At 31.0% G+C, this 22,481-nt stretch overlaps 1 protein-coding gene across 1 annotated transcript; it reads left to right on the top strand.

The window, feature by feature from the left end:
* The first annotated feature begins 6,846 nt into the window (after positions 1-6,846).
* On the top strand, positions 6,847-16,926 carry LOC111002016. The gene is made up of 3 exons (XM_045630243.1): positions 6,847-7,251; positions 10,260-10,387; positions 15,947-16,926. Exons 1-3 carry the CDS (start codon positions 6,873-6,875, stop codon positions 16,130-16,132), a joined length of 693 nt encoding a protein of 230 aa, XP_045486199.1. The 5' UTR covers positions 6,847-6,872; the 3' UTR covers positions 16,133-16,926.
* Positions 16,927-22,481: the final 5,555 nt, after the last annotated feature.

Below are 22,481 nucleotides of genomic sequence, written 5' to 3'. Positions count from 1 at the left end.
ATTTAAAATCTACTATTAACTGTAACATTTACGGGACAATTGCTCTTATTAAGGGTAATGTAGTCTAATTGATTCGTGGAACATCCGCTACAGAAAATTTTCTTTTTCAAACAGCTGAACCGATTTCATTGGGAATTTCCACTTTTGTTTTAGATAAACGACTTACTATAGTTTAATGCCATTTTTAGGACATACATAGGTGAGTGTTAGCTTAATGGTAAAGGCGGATATATATAGAATATCAAGATTATATATATAATCCCCCCAAATCAGGATTATATATAAGACCCCCGCGTTGTAGGACTAAAACACGTGTTACGTCTACAGGGAAAATAATAAGTGTAAATGATATAGAAATTTGAAAGATCCATCAATGTATATTATAGCAACATTCACGTATAGTTGAAATAATCCAATAGAAAGGGTATACAATATATAATAATAGTTGTCCTGGAAGATAAATAAAATATATAAAAATTTAATTTATTATTTTAAACGATTATTTGTACTGTTCATTCTTCATATCCAGTACCAGTCGTAATTGCTACATGTTGTATGTTGCGTACGTTTATCTGAATAGAGGGCATGTTTCAGCTTTCCTTAAATGCACACTTCTCAAACCCTGGCGCGCTTATAACTGTGTCTTGTTTGGTAAACTTTCTACTGTGGACGTATAGAATTTAGTTCTCCTGTTATGTAATATTATGATGTAAATAAAGTATTATTATTATCATTTATATAACGCTAAATAAGGTCTGAAAAGAATAATTTCAACAGGATTGAAAACTTATGAAAGTGATTGAATTATTATAGCTAAAGTCAACCTAAAAAGAAAAAGTAATAAATTATTATATTTTTACAAGTATAGTTCTACTCTGAAATATATTTTGTATATAATATACAGTTTACAAAACTGAAACCGTAACTTTCTACAAGTTAATGCTTAAGAACCAAGTTAATCGGTATCTATAATCCGCAATGATCGGTGACTGATGTAATTAATCGTTCATCCAATTATGTAATATTATGCACGCGACACTGTGTGTATACTATGTGATATAAAGCTTACGTAATAAATATAAGTTAGAAATATATCACCATTCCATGACAGGGACAGCAGGATTTCATACACTTCACACGATTTTTTAAAATCCTTATTTCTATTGGAAATAACATTTATTAATGTAGATCGCTAAACCAATCGGTATATATTTCTTAAATTAGACAATTTACCTTTTAGAAAACTTAAAAGTTCTTACATTGTGCTTAAGACGGATTGTCTTAGGTGTTTACAGAACAGAAAATCTAATTTCTAGTAAAAAGTTATTAGAGTATCCTTATGAAACCGTTGAACAATTATTATTGATTTATGTATATGTAATTCTGTATAGAAAGAAAATTTATCTGCTGCGTCCCAGGTTTATACACAGGACCGGTTGGGAATCGCATTCTAACTACTGGCTTAAGCATACAAGTTTTATAAATGTTATGAATATATTTAATATAATCTCAAAAACGTATTAAGTTTTTGGTTCCATTTAAGGAACTAAGGCCGTGGGATTTAACTCTGCAGGCGCTTATTAAGGATTTAATTTGGTGTCTGGTAGACAGCACCGGTGACTCCAGTGGTGATGCTAACCTCACTCAACGAATAAGTACGCAATACAGGGAGCAAATGTTCATTTTAAGGTACTGCCACAGAGACCAAACTTTATTTATTTTATTTATTTATTTAATTATAAGTAATCTAACAGCTTATACTTATACATTTTATAATACAAAACAATTAAACAATACAGAAAGCCAAAACAGATTACATAGATAAACAATTTATGTATATAAAACAGAAAACAAGCAAGTGCATTAATAGATAAAGATACATTTAACATTTAAAAACAACATACTTTATAAATTTGTTTATATTTTCTATTTAGCTATTTTAAATTGTCATAACTGCTATTAAATATACAATTCCATATGTTAAAAAAAATATGGAACAACCCTATGTCTTTGTTAGTTTGCTCTTGTTGATCCTAGCGGAGTAATTATTAAAAGTGATTGACGGGAAAATAATACATGCCTAGGAACCGCATGATCAATGTTACAGAAGTATTGATGGGTTTCGGCATTGATACCACGTACCTTATTAATCTTCTAGAGAGACTAAGCATTACATACTATTTCAATAAATATCTTGAAGAATAATATGTTCACATCATGACTCGTAATTAGGGTCACATCACATGACCTTATAACATCGTAGTCGTTACTTTCACAAAATAAAACATCTTATCCCTTACTCCGAGAGTACGTGACAAGACGAACTAAGCATATTGTAAGAGCTTTTAAGTAATGGTCTGAGATCAATAAAGTATTCTTGTCTAAATTAAGAATACAGATTTAATCGCATTTAGTGATTTTCCTGTGAAAATTGTAAAACGAACCTTAGTCTCTTTTTGCTGACGATTTACCCGCTATTTAACTGAATGTTTTATTCGTTAATACTTGTCTAAATAAAATAATATGAATAAATGATAAAATCAAATAAGACTAAAATTGAAAAAAAAAATTATATTTTATATAAATTTATTCCTAACGTGTTACCTTAAATCGAGATTTGCATAGTCTTTTTTTAAAAAGACACAAGTATGAAAAAACAAACAAAAGTTATTAGAATAAATAATATTAATTAGTACCGGACTCCAGATGGTGGTGTTCAGCTCAACGAATTTACATCCCAATACAGGGAGCCAATACTGTTAGCGTTAAAGATACGCAGCCAGAGAGACCATAATTTTTAAATTTGTTTTAACTTTTTCATTATTTCTATTACTACTTTATGGGTTAAACAAATTGTAAGTACTGTATATTTCATTGTAATCCATAGAACTAATAAATCAATATTCCATTTACTTATTAGGAAAAACAAAATACATAATAAATAACAAAAAATTAAGTAACTACTAGCACTAACAAATAACAATTTTACGTTAAATAAAATCCCTTAAATAAAATCGTTTTTGACTATGCTTGGACGATCAAGCATACAATTACGTCCGCAACTAAATGTAGCCTATAAAAGAAAGTCGCGAGAGAACTTTTTCTCACTTAGAGACGAGCAGAATAATTGCAATATCTCTTTGTGTTTGACATGCGTAAATTATGGGTAGCAATTTTATCTAGTGTGTCGTATGTTAATGTGAACAATGAAATTGTCTCGTGCTTAGTGATTTAATATTTAATCTGTTTCCGAGATGCAAAATGTTTCTCTGTGGCAGTCATCTCAAATGTGACTGGGGAGAATAGGACCTTCTCCAGGCTTTACTCTGCACTTTCAGTAATGTTTAGACATTTGAAAAGTTCTCAAATTCTTGAGATTATCGTAGCGAATTTAAACAGTACATTGAAATTATGTTTAAAGAACTTTATTTTTCATTACAAAAAAATATATTTTATTTACATGAGAAACTTAATATCTCGCTCGTATATATATACAGGTGACTAAAATTAAGACTTATAAGCCGTCTTAATTTTAGTAAACTGTGTTCATTCTAACATGCATCTTTACTGCCTTTTTGAATTTGTCAAACACAACAATATTTTCGATATCGAAATTGCATACAAACGTCGGGATCGGTAACGCTGTCATCATTGGGGACTACTCAAATGTCCCAGGGATCTGCTGCTTCGGCTCTATCTTCTACTAACATCGATCAATGAGATATGAACCTGATTGATTTTGATCTATCGATTTTATCCATGATTTTTGGATTTTAATCTTAAACACATATTATATGTACAAGTTAAACTTCAAAGTAATATTTTTTAAAGGACGTTTAAATTGTATTATTTTATTTATCACTGACTCGGGAAGTGTTTTCTAAAACACATACACTACTTATCTTTAAACATTTGTTGTATTCGGTTAGTGGTCTACAATTTGGTTTTTGTTTGTTATTCTAATAAAAGCCAAATATCCGACATATTTCTTAGAGCCTTTAATTATTATTTATTAACTCTAACAAATCACGATACAAGAAACACCATAGTAATAGGGGAACCTAGAACGATAGTACCAGTGCTTGTAGTGAGCAATAAATACAAAAATGCCAAAGCAGACCAGCATCGATTCATCTAGGAGAAAGTAATCACTTTTCTATGGAAATGTATTGTACAGAGGTTAATTACACTTTATAGCTGTAATTACACTATGACTGACGTTTTCTTTTTAAATGATTCGTAGCAAATACGTTAATTTATATCCAACCATGCGTAGACGCGTAGCAAAGCGTAGCGGAAACGCTACACTATATAGGTAATAGATAAAAATGTTTTTTAATTTTAATTGTTTAAAGATTTTGTGAGGTAAAAAGGTGGGCTTACTAATCAAACAGTTGTGTTTTCGAATAGAATTAACACCTTGATGCACTTTGTATGTCAACCACCAAACCACAGATACAATGATTTTTATACCAAAAGCTATATTCGTAAACATTAATATCATTAGCTCAATACAATAAATAGATAATAATATTATACCTTAAAATTCGCACTTCAAATAACATAACTCATAAGAAAAAATGGCTTTAAACGTATGTATAAATATATAATTTCAAAATGCAAAAAAATAACATTATTCGTAGGATACAATTAAAATAATTTGCATAAATATTCTGAGATTACTTAACATGTTTCGCATGTTTTCCCATTTATAATTGAAAAGACTATAAATTATTGTGCCTGAAGGGAAAAGGCAAATCGTATTACGAAGCCTTGGATTCAAACCTTTTACTTTAATCACTCGCTTTTCCCGCCTCGAAGTATCTCTTGACTGAGTATAAATCATATTACTATTGCAGCCTCTAGATTTAATTTAAATATTTTAATGGAAATCCACAAATTCGTTTAATGATTCTTGAACATAAATGTATCGTTTTTATATATTATTTTATATATTGTTATTCATTTAAGTTACTTTTTCCATAAATACTCACATTACAGAGGTCTTACAAAAAAAAATCCTAAAAGTTTTTTAAATATTTTTTTTTTCTTCAGACATTTTTTTCGGTTGATTCTAATGTTTGGTGTTACAGGTGTTCAAATTTTATTCTAATTCAACTCAAACTCAATCAAGCGTATAATTTACTGTACATTATCTCGGCCAGCAACGCAGTAACGCACTATCAATATAAACGATTTCTTGTGATATTCACCCACTTTTGTATGCAAATGTCTGCCTAATGATCATTTGAATCCGGGAGTTGTGGCGAAAAGGAAATAAAATTTAATCAAGATAAACTATTTTCATAGTAAATTGTGTTATACTATAATGATAATTTTTCCACTCTTATAATGACCCAATTATAAACAATTTTTTAATGTAATCCGTGTCACATTACAAAATTGTTTCTAGTTCTTGTATAAAGGTAACTTTTAAAATAATACATTTTTGGAAAAATACTATACAATCATTAACCTTCTCTTTCAGGTTTTAATTGCTTAAAATCTCTAAAATTGAAAGTTATAGTATCGTTAGTAGAAAAGCATTCAAATAATTATGTATTCATATTTTTAAAATTGTTTCGTTAATATCTAACTCTTAGCATTTTTCATGTCATTAAATAAATATTATATGCATAAAGTAACATATATATAACTTAGTATAAGCATGTACCCCTAGATGGGGCGGAGGGCGTCCAAAGTAAGACTGCATCGCATCGGTCTTGAGCCTCATACTTCGCCTCGCTCCAAGTTTTTTCGACTCTCTTTGCCTAATCTGCAGCTGAACGACGCCAGGTTTGCTTGGGCTGACTTCCGCCTTCTTCGCGGGTTCAAATCCAGCACTAAAAATGATTGAAATTCTTTGGAATATATGGCCTATCCATTTCCACTTGCTACGCTTGATCTGCTCTCTTATCAGTTCCTCGATAGCACTCCAAAAGATCTTTCTCGGGCCAGTAGATACATAACTCAACTACCACCTTAATTAACATTATTGTTGGACACCTACTATATACTTGTTGTAAAGAAATTCAAATAAAGAATTATGACCTCGAATTTTTGAAAATAGATTCACCTTTTAAACTTCATTATTGCACAATAATAATCTGAAACCATTTTCTTTTGTCAAATTAATTAGGAAAGACCGGAAAAGCTAATTAATAACAATAAATAAACTTTTATAACTGTTTAATTCCGCGTCGTTTGCATGCGACGTGCTAACCCACGCAAAGTTACTAACAGTGGATGTGGTACTCTTTAGTTTAATAGAACTTAAATCTATTAACTCTTCTATATATAGAGCAAGGAATTACGAAACTGTATTTTAATGGCCATTTCGTAAGGTATCCTTGAGTTAGTTTACCAAAAAGGTGCATATTCTTATTAGACATTTTGTGTTCCTGTTAATCCTCAATATGGACGTAGTGCATATGTTAAGTTAAATTTGATAGGGTTGAAATTTTTTTATTCGGTTACCTAACAAGTATGTACAACATTTTAGGTTATACAATAAAATATTGATCACTAAAATATAAATAAGTTTTGTATAAGATAAACCACATCCATTTCTACCAGCCAACTTCAACTTAACCTTAAGACAAGCACAATTTTCCATTTCGCTACACACCCACACAGTTGCGAGACAAAATGGCGCTTTCACACCAACCGTAGACAAACAACACTCGGTGCGCTTACTCGACGCTCTCCATAGAAAATCTTCAAATCCATGCTTTGTGCATACACCGCTAGACAGTATCCCCGATCACAGGCACAATTCTTTTTCTATGGTACATAGACTATAAATACGCGGTGGAGTCATTTGTGTGTACAGTCTTTTTTATTGCATCAACCAACGTGGTTCAAGGGTCAAAATGTTTAGAAAAGTGTTTGTTCTGACCTTATTACTAGGATTTGTAACAGCTGACGAGTTTGGGATAAAATACATAATGCGAGTGTATGAAGACTGCCAAAATTCGGACATCATCCCTTGCTTAAAACGAAAAGCTATTTTGTTCTTTGATAGAGCTGCAAAAATGGAATCCATACCCTTAATTGATGGGGTAGAGGCTGTGAAGCTTTCAAATGTGGACCCCAGCGAAAATGAAATTTTACCAAGGAGCTTAGGGAGCAAGGACGAAGCGTTGTCAGAAATCCTTTGGAATAGAATTGCGGCCTTTGCCAATTCAAGGACGATACAACTGTCATTACCAAAGGTCACGGGCGAAGAACTAAATAAGGGTGTGGAAGAAGGTAAGACCTTGAAACATTAATTCATTTTTTTAACTACTCTAAGTGGAGCCTTTGAAAACTAGGCTTTACAACTTTTAACGTAAGCAAACTTTTGGACAAACTTCAGATGACCTATTAAGTCGGGGTATTAACATTATGAGTTCACATACAATCTTATTCTAATTCATTAATTGCCACATTTCTTTTATAGTCTCTTAAATATAGTTATAGGAATGTTATTTTGATTTGGATGATTAAACTGTGTTATATGACCCAATAATGTAACTTATAAGCAATACATTAAAAGAGTACTCGTAATATTGTATAACATTTCAAAATACACAAATATGTCAATACAATGACTTCCTTGTGATTATAATAATTCGTTCACATTTCTCTTCTTAATCAAATAATAATTGTATTTAAGAGAAGATAAAGTTTAAAAATATACAGTTTAGGAACGTTTTCATGGTTTCGTATTATAACTATCGCAAACATTCTATTTATTAACGTATAAATAACATTTCAAAAAAGTATTATAATGTATTAATAATATTTCAAATTGCAATCAAACTATGAAAATAAATAGTTGTATGGGTACATTTTACTAAAACTAAATTCCCTGAGAAATTCTTCAATAAAACCTCACCCTATTTGAATTGTATTATGCAGGCATTAAAGTACATTATACTTCAAACCATAGAACCATTGCCCTTTTACCATGTCCTGAATTCATTGCTTTCTCCAGAGAGCTTTATCTTAGATATAATTTGCAGGTGAATGCCGTGATGAATGTTACGTACTGTTTATCTGATGAGGCATGGCCTCAGGAAATGTTTACTTGATAACAACTTTTATACACATTTTTTAAGAGCTTACAATAATATTTCAAACACAGAATATGTATAGATATTTGGTAGACCTAAAAAGAGTTTGATTATGAATATTTAAATACAATTTGAGTTAGGAACTTTCTTTAAATATTGTCTGTGGGAAAATCGTGCTATGCAACCACGATTAACCGAGTGTTTTAAACAAATAATGGCTGTGACTAAGCTGAAGACATGATTTTTTGGTGGGTGATAAAATTATAAAAGCATGAGGTAGGGTCATACTTTGAAATAGAAATTATAAATAATTTACTATAAAGAGTTTCAAGGCCTGGGGATAAATTGTTGACTTCATGCAAAATAAACATAAATGCATAAAATCTTTACACTTAACATTTTTATAGGACATACCTAGTCGTACTAGGAATTATGTACATTGGACTTGATTTCAGATTTCTGTTGATTAAATCTTTTTTTTTATATTGACAGAAGATTGTTCATGGATACAAGCCCATTTCACGATGTTTTCCTTCACCGTAATTGTGATTGTGCAGATATAAATTCGAATCTTTAGAATCGAAACAAAATGCGTGCGTGATTCGATCCCAGGAAAACAGCTTTAAGAATATGGCTATCCACCAGACCAGCACTGTACTGTACTTTTTAGCATTGTGTCTTAATTGAGGTGTATCCATTAAAAAGCATATTAAAGAGAAAGCAGGCATTATCTTGTTAAGATAGATAACACTCATAACTGCTCATAATTGTTGCTCTTAATCTCAATTAACATTAATTAATAGTTACTATGTGCTTTATGGCTTCTTTAAGATTTGACTAACTGCCTTGGGAAAAAGAATAGTGCTTATTAGTACTATATGAGTACCACTCCTAATATTATAAGAAAAGCATATCTCCAACATTCAATTATGAATAAGATAGTGGCTCTGCATTTCATTTGGCCTAAGATTTTTGCAACGGTTCCAATGCTTGTTTTCATGGAAATGGTCTTTCATGAGTAAACTAATACTTCCATATACATTTTATTAAGCCCAATAACCGAAAACGTAGTCCACACCTACATTTTTACTTAGTAGTTTAACAGATTTATTTTTTATGTGGTAATACTTATAAAGTAGTATATAATTCATTCGCTAAAAGCAATGTATTATAAAGGTTAAATTATACTAATTGACGTTGACTTTCTATGATTTCTACTTTAAAATTGCATCTCTTATCTAAGGCAAATCTAAAGTACGAAGCTGAGCAGATATTCAGTATATTTTTTGCATAGAAGTGATTTAATAATTAATGATCCCAATTTAATTTATAAATAAATAATTTTATATGGATAAATATAACATGACATTCTAAACCCCCATTTGTATTTATTTATTATTTATAGATAGATACATAGATTATGTAAGAAACTATTATGTTAGTTTTATAAATTATCAACAACAACAATAACAAAATATCTTTATTCATCTTCAAACAAGTATACTTATTAACGTCAAAAACATTAAATTAATTGTAAATTTACATTTACTACCAGTTCGCAAGTCAATGGCGTAGAGCGGGCAAGAAGAACTGGCTGTCCAACTGATCATCAGTTCATCATCAAAACTGACTAATGTAATTGAACAATAAACTAATTTAAATTCTTTTTCCGCTGCCAGTCCTCGTAACGTTTATTATAAATGATTATTTGGCGCGTGTTGTCTTTACGCAACCAGAAATAGTGCATGTTATTAACGCATATATCACCTATATTTAAGAGTTAACGCCTTGTAAAATTACATGTAACGGTTGTAACGCCCAAACGGTTTTCCTACTTTTCTTTTTTCCACTTTGCGTGTGTTATTATGTCGCTACGAATCACGGGTCGCTGAACACGTAAATAGTTTTGTTTTTGTTAGAATCATGAGAAGGGATCGACGGACACATATACATAAAGACAAAGACTATGATTACAAAATACTCCTTTCTTGTAAAACTTTCATATAAATCGTATTATAACGAACGTGAAAATAAGGCGAAAGATAATTTTTTTAAGAATATTTTTAACTTGTTACTCCAAGGAAGTATAACTTCTAACGCGTGTACATACACAGTTTTGTATGGATGTATTATATTATGAAATAATATATTTATATGTAATTTTCGTTAACAACACTAACAAACAATTGTTCTCAATTCCAGGTCGTGGTAAAATGAAGAAAATGATGGGGATGATGATGATGGGAGCTGCAATGAAGATGGCTGCCATGATACCTGTCGCGATTGCCGGTCTCTTCATTTTGGCGGGAAAAGCGCTCATTGTGTCAAAGGTAAGAAATAATACGTGTAAAATTTCTTGAATTTATTCCAACAAAATTATATTTCATGTGAAACTTAAACAATCGAATATAGAAATAAAAATTAATATCCGTAATCAATATAACAATTTATTTTAAAGATTTAATTCTATGTATATACAATGCACCTTTAACCAAACAATACATATATAAAATAATCCTTCAACATATATAAAATTAATATAAACAAATTCTATATCTAGACCCCTAGTTCCCATAACCTTACTGTGTCAACTCAAGATGTCAATACATTATCGCCCTAAACAATGCACACGCATTTCTTTACATACAATTCCGGTCATTGTTATGGGAGAAAATGTGAAGAATTAATTGTGTTTGTAGTTCATGAGAATTAGCTCATTTAAATACACCAGATAATTCTTTGATATATGTTAATCCCGAGCAATGCCAGGTTTTTAAGAGTTATTGACCTTCAGTTATTTAGCAGATATCTTTATTATTTTTTAATGTACAAAAATAACATATTATGTTGAATTAAGATAAAGAATATCAAGAGATATAACACCTACTAGGATTTTTCATCTCTAAACATTATACAATAATATGACTCACATACTTATTATAAATAGTATTATAATAATTATTATTAGAGCTTTTTTAATGAAACCATATAAAAATTGGTTAGGTGAGTATTAGTTTAATATTTAACTTAGTTTTAGAAGTTAGGGAAAAATGATGAGAGTAAATTTTTACGATGGGCGCGCACACCGTCACAAAAATACCGACGCCCTGAAGTTAGCAATAGTAAATAATATTTTAGTTTTTGAAAAGATTTTCATCTTGTTACTCCAAAGGAGAATAACTTCTAACGCGAGTACATAAAAACACACATTTTTCTGTGATCTAGAAATATATGGCCCCTAGGGTAGAAGCCTCTGCCAGATTTTTCGATTATTTTTTTTTTCAATGCATTATTCAGATCTGTCTTGCTTTGGATGAAAGGGATGTTATGTTAAAAGAGCATAAATTTAATTGTAACGTCTAGTACCTTTTTATTATATTCATGTTCTTCATTTTTTCATATGTATTTTTATATCATTTTATTGAGCACCTAACCATTTGATTTTTATATCATATCATATCAGATCATAAATCTAACACTATCACTTACGAACCCGCCCATTAAACAATGATAAATAATTTGATATTCTGATATATTTTATATTCAAATGTCCAGTTGTTATTATGACAGGAACAAAAAACTTATGTTACTTATAAAGTTAGTTGACCCAGCAGACTAAGTTATCTATATATATTAATTTAATGATACATATATGTTATTTTAATGATAAGCAAATGTCATCGCTCGTGGAAAGTATAACACGGATCTATTAGAAAATGTAATGATAGTTAAAAGAAATTACGATTTTCTAACGATCTTCTTATGCCAACGAATTGTGTCCAATGAGATGGCACAGTTGCTGTATCTGGAACAATGATGTGAAATCTATGATATTGAACTTAATGATACCCATGATTGGAGGGTATTGTCTTATCATAATACATTAGAAGTAATATGAATAGGTACGTAAAGACATTAAGTAAAAAATATATTATTATTAAATTATTTATAATTAACATATTTTTAGTTATTTTTGAACGTTTTTTTTTACAAAGAACAAACAGTTTTGAACGATTAGTTTTTAGTGATACATACACATGGCATAAATTTATTTCATTAACTTATAAAAATTGGGTTTTTATTTAAATCAAATTCCAAGTATGTATATAAAATATTTTTAGTAATTTTTGAGGTTTTATAATGTTATAGAATCTTAAACTCAATGTAGCAAAGTATAATGTGAATTGAAGTGTTCAATAAATATTACTATATTATTAGGTTACCCATAGTGAAGAACATGACAATTCTTACTATATCTAAGACACAAGTTTTTAGCGGAAAAAGCGAGAAATAATCAAAATTTTAAAATTATAAACGTTGTCACTGATATAGCCAATATACAAATTCTGGCGGAGGACATGCAATGTCGTTGTAAGAGTATTATAATTTAACGTGTCAGATTTCTTAATTTGGGTTGGAAAATTCTTAGTATCATAAATTAAAGACACTTATGGCACCAACAGCTTTTATATGTAGTAAGTCTCCATGACTAAGTTGGTAGACCATTATATTACCCATACATTCCCGGAAAAAATCGCATTTGAAGGCGTGGAAACCTCACAGAGTATATAGAATTAATTGATCGATGTTAAATATCGTACTTTACACACAATGAAAGCATTATTATGTCGTTAAATACGAGGCCTTTGTCAGTTTTCTTAAGCCCTTTATTTTGTTGAGAGAGTACAGACTTTCACTGTCACAAATTATAGAACATTAACTATAGATTCAGGTTTTAATCTTTGCTATTTTCTATGACTTTCTAATGAAAATATAATTCTCTATGTGATCGATATTTAAGAACTTCTTCCTATAAATTTAGTTGATCTACGAAAATTAATGATAGCTCCAATATTCTTAAAAATGTATCAACACGACAATAATGGCATTGTAGTATGTTAATGTTTGTGTTTTCAATTCATGTCCTGAAAACATTTCATAAAATGCTGTCAACATACCAGTTTGATCGGTAATTGGCATGTTTCTAAATGCGTATGAAAATAATTCTTACTGTCATGTATTTAAAGTTTAAATTTAATTGCCATTGCTTGGACTAGAATTTAATAAGATTACAGCGGCCTTCGGTGTACCATTTACATACCACTGTAACGTGTAATCGTGTAAAGAGTTAAATGTTACCACGCGAACAACTTTTTTAACTACCCTGAATATAGGGTAAAATCTACAGTAACTAGTTCGTACCTATAATGTCGCCTATTTCATGAATCGCGATTTTTAAACAATTGATTAAAAATAAACTATAAACATTTACTGTCAGAAACATTATGTAATACAATTTATGAATATTAACTAGTTACTAAGAAACACTTAAGAGTAAAAAATTAAACTCTATAAATCATTCTCTATTGAATACATTAAATTAGTTTGTGTATTAAACACATAAAAACTTTAAGGATAATGTGGTAAAGCTGGATGTATCTGGCAACACTACTGTAAAATTAATCAGTTTACTGATCACTTAGCTGTCACTCAGTAACGCACAGAGGAAGCAACAACACAGAAGCAGTTTATAATTTCTTTCGTTTAAAGTAAATCTCGTGCGGCTTATACACATTACGCCGTAAGAGATTTACTTAGAATGATTGCAATTACACAACACGCGAAAATGAATAGGTAATTATAGTGATTACTCTGTAGTTTTTTATCAATGTATTAAAGAAAATTAATCTCTGTAGCTAACTTGCACAGATTTTTCGTGGAAAGTTGGTAGAAAATCTTCTGCGCCTAATATCGGTACTACAACATTTAGTTATTTCCTTTATCAATTTTGACAGTCATAAAATACTTATTCAATAGACAACTTACATATACAAAATCTCACTAAGAACATATTACCACAAAATATGTAGTAAAAAATCCAAAGACTAAAAATTCTTCCAAATTCTGATTAATGCTACTTTTTAAATTCAAGGCAGTCTTGGCCTAGAGGCTTCAGCGTCCGACTCTCATCCCTGAGGTCGTAGGTTCGAGCCCCGGCTGTGCACTAATGGACTTTCTATGTGCGCATTTAATATTCGCTCGAACGGTGAAGGAAAACACCGTGAGGAAACCAGCTTGCCGTAGACTCAATAATCAATGCCCTATGTCAAGCTAAGAAGGCTGATCACCTACTTTCCTATTAGATTGACAAATGATCATGAACTACATGCAGAAATCTGAGGCCTAGTACATTCGGGGTAACGAATCGAAATTTCGAAAATGGAAGTGATTATTTTTAAATATTGACTATAGCTTGCTAGCCAGTGGACTGTAAAATGTGTGTTTAAAATTTATATGTATTGAATGTCAGGAGTATCTGTTTAGTAATTGTAATGTATGTATGAGCAAGCTGCACTAGATAACTTAATATATGAGAGGGTGAGTTGCAAAAACCTAACAACTCTATTATTACTGATTACACAGCCCTAAAGATATACCCAAACACATAAATAGTAAATATACAATTAAGTACGTGATGTCTGTCACAAGACAAGGTAAAAGACACAGCCCTACGGGTAAGATCAAGAGTTCAAGGTGGTGGGTTTATCTCAAAGGTAACGGGCAGAAGTAGTCTTTGCCACTTTGAGAGGAGGCGAGAAATGAATAAGACAGAACATTCTTCAAATCTGATTTATTTCTCAAAGACAATATCTTAAATACTACATACAGCTATTCACACATACATGATATTATTCTAGTGAGGTGTTGGTGTATTGCGTACCTTCAGCTAATGTAATTAAGTTGTTCTCAATGTAAATAGCTGAACGTGAGCCGTCTCCGCAGTTGATCAACATTCAAATAATGTATATTTAAAATTACTCTTCGGTTGTTAAGCTTTTAAACACACTGGCGCCTTGTCAGCAGTTGGTCAATATTTAAAAGAAATGTGACATTACGAATATACTAAAAACAAATTTTAAAAAATGTAATTAATAAACTAAACAGAGTCCTAAATCTTATTTAAAAGGTAATAAGTTAGTATGAATTTATTATGAATATAATAAAATGTTATAAAAAGTTATGGCGTTTTGGTCACGGATTGAGGTACTTTGAATGCATAATCATTCTAAATTCATAACAATTTGAAAGTTTTTCGTCTCGCCAAATGTTAATTTAGTAATAACTCTTATAATTTTACTATTTTTTTTTACATTAAGTCCTAGGATTTTCTTAGGTTAGGGGTTAGGTTTTAGTATCTATATCTATTGTATATAAGAGAAGAGTATTCTAATTAATATTAGATTTCGTATTGGAAAACACCGCTTCATCTTTTGATATAGGCATTACACGTAATATTGACAAAATTGCATATATGTATGAATCATATTTTCTATTTTACCTACATCGTAGCTTTGACTTCCATCATCTAAATGTAATATTTCGTAATGAATTGAAATATCACTATGGTAACTGCGATGAATTTGAATAACTGATTCACATATTATAAATACATGTTATATTAGTAGCGGCACGAAACTCTAGCGCTGACCGTTATTGCGCAGAAGTAAAAAATATGGTACCTGATGGGGGCTAGCGGAATGAAGAGCGTCGATTGGCTCTCCAGTCGCATTCCGGTCCCCGCACCACACTACACATGCGCAGCAATCCCCTCCACGTATCGGCCAGCGCTAGATTTACGTGCCTATAATAATACCTCATTATAACGGAAAAGAGACCGCATTGTTTCTTCTTTAGATGACCATAATCTGAGACTAATCAATAATTAAATTACTCACAATGAAATAATTTAAGTATTATTGTATTCTATCTATGAAGAAAAGAGTGTCGATAAGGTAGGCAATGCGAGCCTTATGGTATAGAGAGACACCGCCCATGGGTGGCAACATCAATGTACATACAACAACATGAAATTATAAATTTGATTCCAGATCGCCTTACTTCTTGCTGGCATCCTGGCACTGAAGAAGTTGATAGCAGCTAAGAACAGTGGTGGAGCCAGTCATGACAGTCACAGCAGCCATGGCTGGTCCGCGGGAGGAGCGAGCGGGGGTTGGGATAGACGGTCCTACAATGACGCTTCTGATTTAGTATATTCTGCATATAAAAAAGACTAATATTATATCGATGTTATTATAATTAAGTTTGTTATGTCGCAAAACAGGCACGGTGGTAAAAATTAACCTTATTGTTAGAAGATAATCATGAGCAGGATTTTTTATAGTATACCTTGTCTTTGCGATATTTGGAAACTGGTTTTTATATAAAAATTGGCTTTTAGGATGAAGGTCTCTCATGCTCATAATAGTCTTCAGTATTCGTTCCGTTGCTGTTCAAAGCCATGCTATGCTCTCTGTATAAACATATATAGTATCTCTTTAACAAGAAAAAGTTCAATTTTATTATAATTTTATAATTTAACTTTAAAATATAAATGTATTATTTATAATATTCGGTCTTGTATGTTAATAATTCGATAAACTGTTAAATTGTTTACTGCGCCATCTAGTGCAGCATTTATAAACCTACAGCAGTTTACTAGCAGTTAAAATCATAAATAAATTTTTTAGCTGTCTTCGTGAAATCTTTGACACCACTTAGATAAAGTATTGCGATTAAAGTGAGTGCCACTGTATTATTTATAATTTGTTATAAAATTTAAAACGTACAAACTATGTCAAAGACATTTTCTCCCTTCGACAAAATTAGTACTTGTAATAATTATAATAATATACTCGTGCTGAAGACGTTTCAACAACTATGTACCTTAATGTGTATTAACGAATGCTTTAATTTGATGTAAATAATTTATTATAACTTATATTCTTAGAGCTTTACGTGTTATTTATCGTGTGTTAATGATTGTTCGTTGTAATAAGGACAATTATAAAAGTATTTTTTATAAAAACTGAACATGTTAGTGTTTCCTATTTATTAAATTATTTTTATAATAATAATTCTTTTTTTCTCACCTTATCAACGACCCAGTGATTAAAATATTTTTGTAATACAAGATGAGGTTGGCAATTTAGCATTTGCTTTTTTTTCCTTCATGTTTACATTTTATAAGGATTTTAATGTTTAGGCAGATACTATTTAACTTAAAAAAGCGTTCTCTCGTATGTCAAGTAGAGAGAGATATTGAATTAGGACATGGCAGTTGTTTCACGATATTTGTACAAAAATACTTATTTCACATAGAAAACTATACAATTCTGCTTTAAAAGACTTGCGTTTTTTCAAAGCGCTGTCGCCACTTTAACAGCGACGTGTTTAAAATTTTAAGGGAGTATGAAATATATATGTTTGACCAGCCCTGATTTAGGAGAAGCATAGATGCGCCTCCACAACAGATAGGGCTTGCCACGATAGACTTTAATAAATTTAATAAAACATGGTTTTAAATTATTTATTAGAAACCTCGACCGAACGCCTCCACCCCGTTGTATTTGACACAAAACTGTGTTACATCTGCTGCTATCTACTCAATATACATTACATATTACGAACAAATATGCTTGGAAGAATTTTTGTTAAATCAATCAAATCTTATAGTATTAAGACATATACTATAATTAAGAGGTTTCTATGAAAACTAAATAATTTAAAATATTCTTTGAACTTAGTAAACTATTCCGTCTCTTTCTGTGTAAATATTTTTTCGCTACGATAAAAAGAGACAAATACGTTAAAACGATTTATTATTTATGAATATTTTTAACACTCGCGAGCCCTCTAGCATCGAGAGTGTCCATGGGCGGCGGTATCACATAACATCAGGTGAGCTTTCTGCCCGTTTGCCCCCTATTTTAAATAAAAAAAGCTTATGTTTTATAATAAAAAGAAATCTTTGTTTCGTGTATTTTATGACCCTTACCTTCCGTTTTCACTTTAAAAAATTACCGATTTCATTCGTAACCAGAACATTTAACTATTTACCCTCGTGCGTATTCAAACTTCCTATAACAATTAGACGTAACAGCAATTGGAAGTGAATGCTTCTATTTTGCGTGTTTCATGCGCCAGTTCTTACTATTTGTTCCGTAAGGTTCACTAGAGTTAAGAAACGCGGCATAACCGCTTAAGCGTTTTTAGTTTATAAAGTGTAGCGGCCTATGAACGTATTTTGTTTCGACTTACTATTACGACCCAACATGTTATTATTATATATAATGGAAGCAATAGGCAAAGTACGCTTCAGTAAATATTTTCAGCGGTTGAATAGTCTGCATGGTCCTGCAAGTGGAAACACTCAGACTATATGAGTCTTAAAATATTTATAATAAATATTTAAAATCCCAAGCTTTGGTGACTGAGTGAAGCTCCACCAGCAGTCAGTTCTTTTATGATTCACAGTTTCAGAGAACTGAGAAATGAATGTATGTTGTTTTTTATTAAAGAAGAAATAGAATTGTAAATACTTTATATAGTATAATTATTTATTCGCATGTATGCTGTAAATTAATAAATGAAGACATATTTTCTTTGAAGACTGAAAAAGTACAATCAACAACATCAGCTATTAATTGGAGTCCGTGTTTGTAGGCCTAGTGCACCCTTTTTCAGTTCCCTCAGCATTTACAGTACACATGCAAATGGATCGGCGGAATCACGAAGTAGGTGGCACATATTTCATAGACTGTTTGTCCACATGATACATGGAGCCAGGTCAATCTTGTCTTGTACAGGCACACTCTGTGGATCACCATTTTTAGATCACTACATTTAGTTCAATAGTTTTAATTAATTACGATTACAACATGTTTGATATTCTACAATAAATAAAAATTTTATTGTTTGTAAAATCAAAGTAAAGTAAAAATAATTATTTTGTAACTTTTAACAAAACTTATGAACGTTAAATAGATTCTAAATTTACATTTTCTACCAGTTCGCAAGTCAAGGGCGTTAATTATTAGTTTTCAAGAACGCCTCCAAGGATCTCCAGGTATGTCTGTTATGAGCAATCTGCATCCAGTTTAAAGTTTCGTACATGATAACTGATTAGAAAACCGAATCCAAATGAGAGGTACTTTGGGGCAATGACGGTTAATCAAGAAAAAATCATAATCAAAATTATATATTTAAATAACGTAGTGTAGAATTAGGCTTAACTAGATTATTAGAGCAGGTAAGTTGGAGACGCGTTTTAAAACTTCATTGTGATTTTGTATTCTTTTTTATTCCCAAGTGGTTGTATATCTACATGCTTAATTGAATAGTAAACTATATCAATGCAAATAATTGCTATAAGTAATTATATATTTTCTTTAATTGACACGCATATTTTCGTGTTAATTACAAGAGAAATCTACTGAAATTTTACCGGATGACCAATGGTTTTCGTTTAAGCTAATTAAATTTTTTACAAGCTTAATAAATTTACTCGTATATTATCTGTTCTTCTTTCGTTTAGCTTTATAGGCTAAAGAATTACCAGCCTAGATGCGTTGGTTAATTTTATTTTGCACGCAGACAAAATACCCATTGATGACATGACATGATAAATAATCATACGCTGTCTTCAGATAGCTTAAACAAAAGATATATTATGATCGGGTACTAATAAGTAAATAATTTAAATAATAATAATAATTTATATAATAACATTTACCCACTAGCCCGATAATTAATTAATTTAGTAAAATCGGGGCATTGTGTATCTGTGACAAATAAATATGAGAAATTATATAAAACGTGCTAATACTATGAATTACTTCGGAGTAGATACTCTTTGGCCGTGGGGTTTATGTTCCCAGTCGCTAATTAGAGATGTTAGCTTGGCGACCGCACAGCTTGTACTATCCTGACGAACTTGACGAATATGTATCGCAAGCAAGCAAGTGCTGCCAAGTAAAGGTACACAGGGAGCAAACTTTGTAATTTCTGCATTAATTACTTACACTAATTGAATAAATATGTTTGCGTCTATGTATGAACAGGTTGACTTCAAGCCAGGTAAACCGCGGACACTAGTATAATAGGTATAAAGGATCCTCACGTAATATTGAGTTAAAGTTTAGAAAATTCTAGACAGACGTCTAGAGAATTTTCAAACTGACTAACGTGTACCGACGATATATTGAACATGTATTGACACATAACATTCGACAAAAAGAAAACTTTTCAGCAATATGACAACAGAATGCGGTAATTTATCATATAACAAGACATTATTGCATGCAAAGTCAATTGTAAAACTGCCTTCACATACGTCGAGATCAATAGTTTTTATTAATTTATGCATCGGAAAAGTAATTCTTCATGTATTCAGTTAAAACCGATTCAAAAGTACATGATATTATATTTGCAATACGCATTTTCGCTTACACGTAACCTAATGGTTGATTTGGGTGATATACTTTCGCATAATAGATAGGGGTACGGATTAAGAGGAACTCACACTGACTCTGCCTCCCGTCCATAGCAAGTAAATGGACACGTTTGGTAGTGGCGGCGTCCATGCGTCAGGTTGTCTCTGTCCCTAAAATATAGCGAGGAGGCCAATGGTTGGCCATGCGTCATACTCGTGAACGGGTGTTACTTGTGGTGACAGGTCGTCCTTGAATGTGGTTATGTTAATTATTTCGACTATGTATTTGCGTGTTGTTCCCACGAGAATGTTAGAAACTCCTATTTCACATGCCTCCTGCTGATAGAGGATCTTTGACAATCTGAGACAAATCTTTGTTTTTAATTTATTATTTATTATTATTTATTACTTAAGATGTCATGGATGGAACATGGTTTAATGGTTGCAGTTTCTTACAAACGTTGTGTAAAACAAAAAGAACTGGGCGATTAAAAAAAGTGGCGGAGAGTTTATTGCCAGTTATTCTCGTTCTTTCTACGTCCTTGATTAAAGAACTGGCAGTAAATATAAAATTAGGAGCAAATAATGAATATATCTTTTTTTGATTTCATAACTGTACATTACCTATGTGAATAAATGATTTTTGACTTTGACATTGCGCCTCCCGGACCGTCCTACACACTCCTTGACGCAGGCGTTTAAGAGTAGATTCCACAACAATGAATTAATTTGAGACCTGTCTAAGCTACTATAACTACTATACGATACATGTAAATCCCTACGCGGTACTAGATAGTTATTTTTAGCAGTAATTTCAAAACTTTATACATAGTATCAATTAAAATAAATTAAAGTAATACAGGATTGAGGATTTTGTACATTACGTATATTCTATTTAAGTTCCTTGTTTATATAAATACCTTTTCTAAACATATAGTTATATAAAACAGAATTAACGCTAATTAGCGGTCTCCATGTATAATTTAATTTAATATTAGCTAGTTTTTTATTATACAAATTTATAGACAAATAATATAAAATTATTTTTATTAAACTCATATTAGTAATTCAGTGGCGCTACAACTCTTTATTATTATCAGGTTAGTTTAGGTAATCAGCATTCTGTGCTTGACATTATCGAAGATTTTAGATAATTTAAGAAATGCTGGCTTTTTAACTATATTTGCCTATAACTTGAATAGTTGCTTATGAAAATAATCATAATTAAGAAATTAAAGAATATTGCATAATTAATACTAATTCTACTTGTCAGGTGATTAAAGATAAAAAAAAATTTACATATTTTTTATTAAATATGGATTGGTGTTAAGACTAGACTACACTCATTACACTTAAGTATAAACTGTATTGTAGAACTTCAAATACACAAAAACTTCCTCTGAATTGTAAAACTCATATATTGAATTACATATTTTTATCTACTTAAGTAACTAATTTTCCTAAAGGTTGCTTCATATTGTTTTTCATAAATTTTAGTATTAAGCCATGTGAAAAAAATATACATTGTAACAATCTTTCATTTGTGTTCTTGAGATGTAGAAATCATGAGTTTTCGCATATGGCTATTTTAATAGGTCTTGCAGATAAGAATTATTTCAGCTGAAATATTGAACCATGTGTTATTTGGGTCACAATTCCGGCATAATTATTCATAACCAAGATACGTTGTCCTCCTCTATATGACATTGTTCCTAAATGAAATATATATGTGAAATATTTTAATAATTCCCAATAGTTTATCAATCCGTTCGACTTAATCTTAGGTTTCATTAATAACGCCTGTAATTGTTACTTTATCGAAACTTTATTGATACTTACTTACAGTGAAATGTATATAACCAGTGTAGCGCGTGTAGGCTTCATGGTACGAAAAACAAAACCATATTCAAAGTCCTTTCACAAACCATCATCATATCCAAAAATTTTGACACAAAAATTGCCAATAATGACAAAACAATTTCCCATTTTCTCCACGTCGTTACAGAAAGATACGATGCGTTGACGAATTTTAGGCACATTCCTATCGGCGAGGTTCCGTAACCAGCCATCCGTACCGGGAGTGCAATACATGTATAAATAAAACGTCTTCCTCGACACTTGTTCAGTTAAACGCGATCGCTGGCTATGATGGA

This window comes from Pieris rapae, chromosome 11, assembly GCF_905147795.1.
Source record: "Pieris rapae chromosome 11, ilPieRapa1.1, whole genome shotgun sequence".
Lineage (NCBI taxonomy): Eukaryota > Metazoa > Arthropoda > Insecta > Lepidoptera > Pieridae > Pieris > Pieris rapae.
Note: the sequence above shows the minus strand (reverse complement) of the source record. Positions and strands in the feature narration are given on the sequence as shown.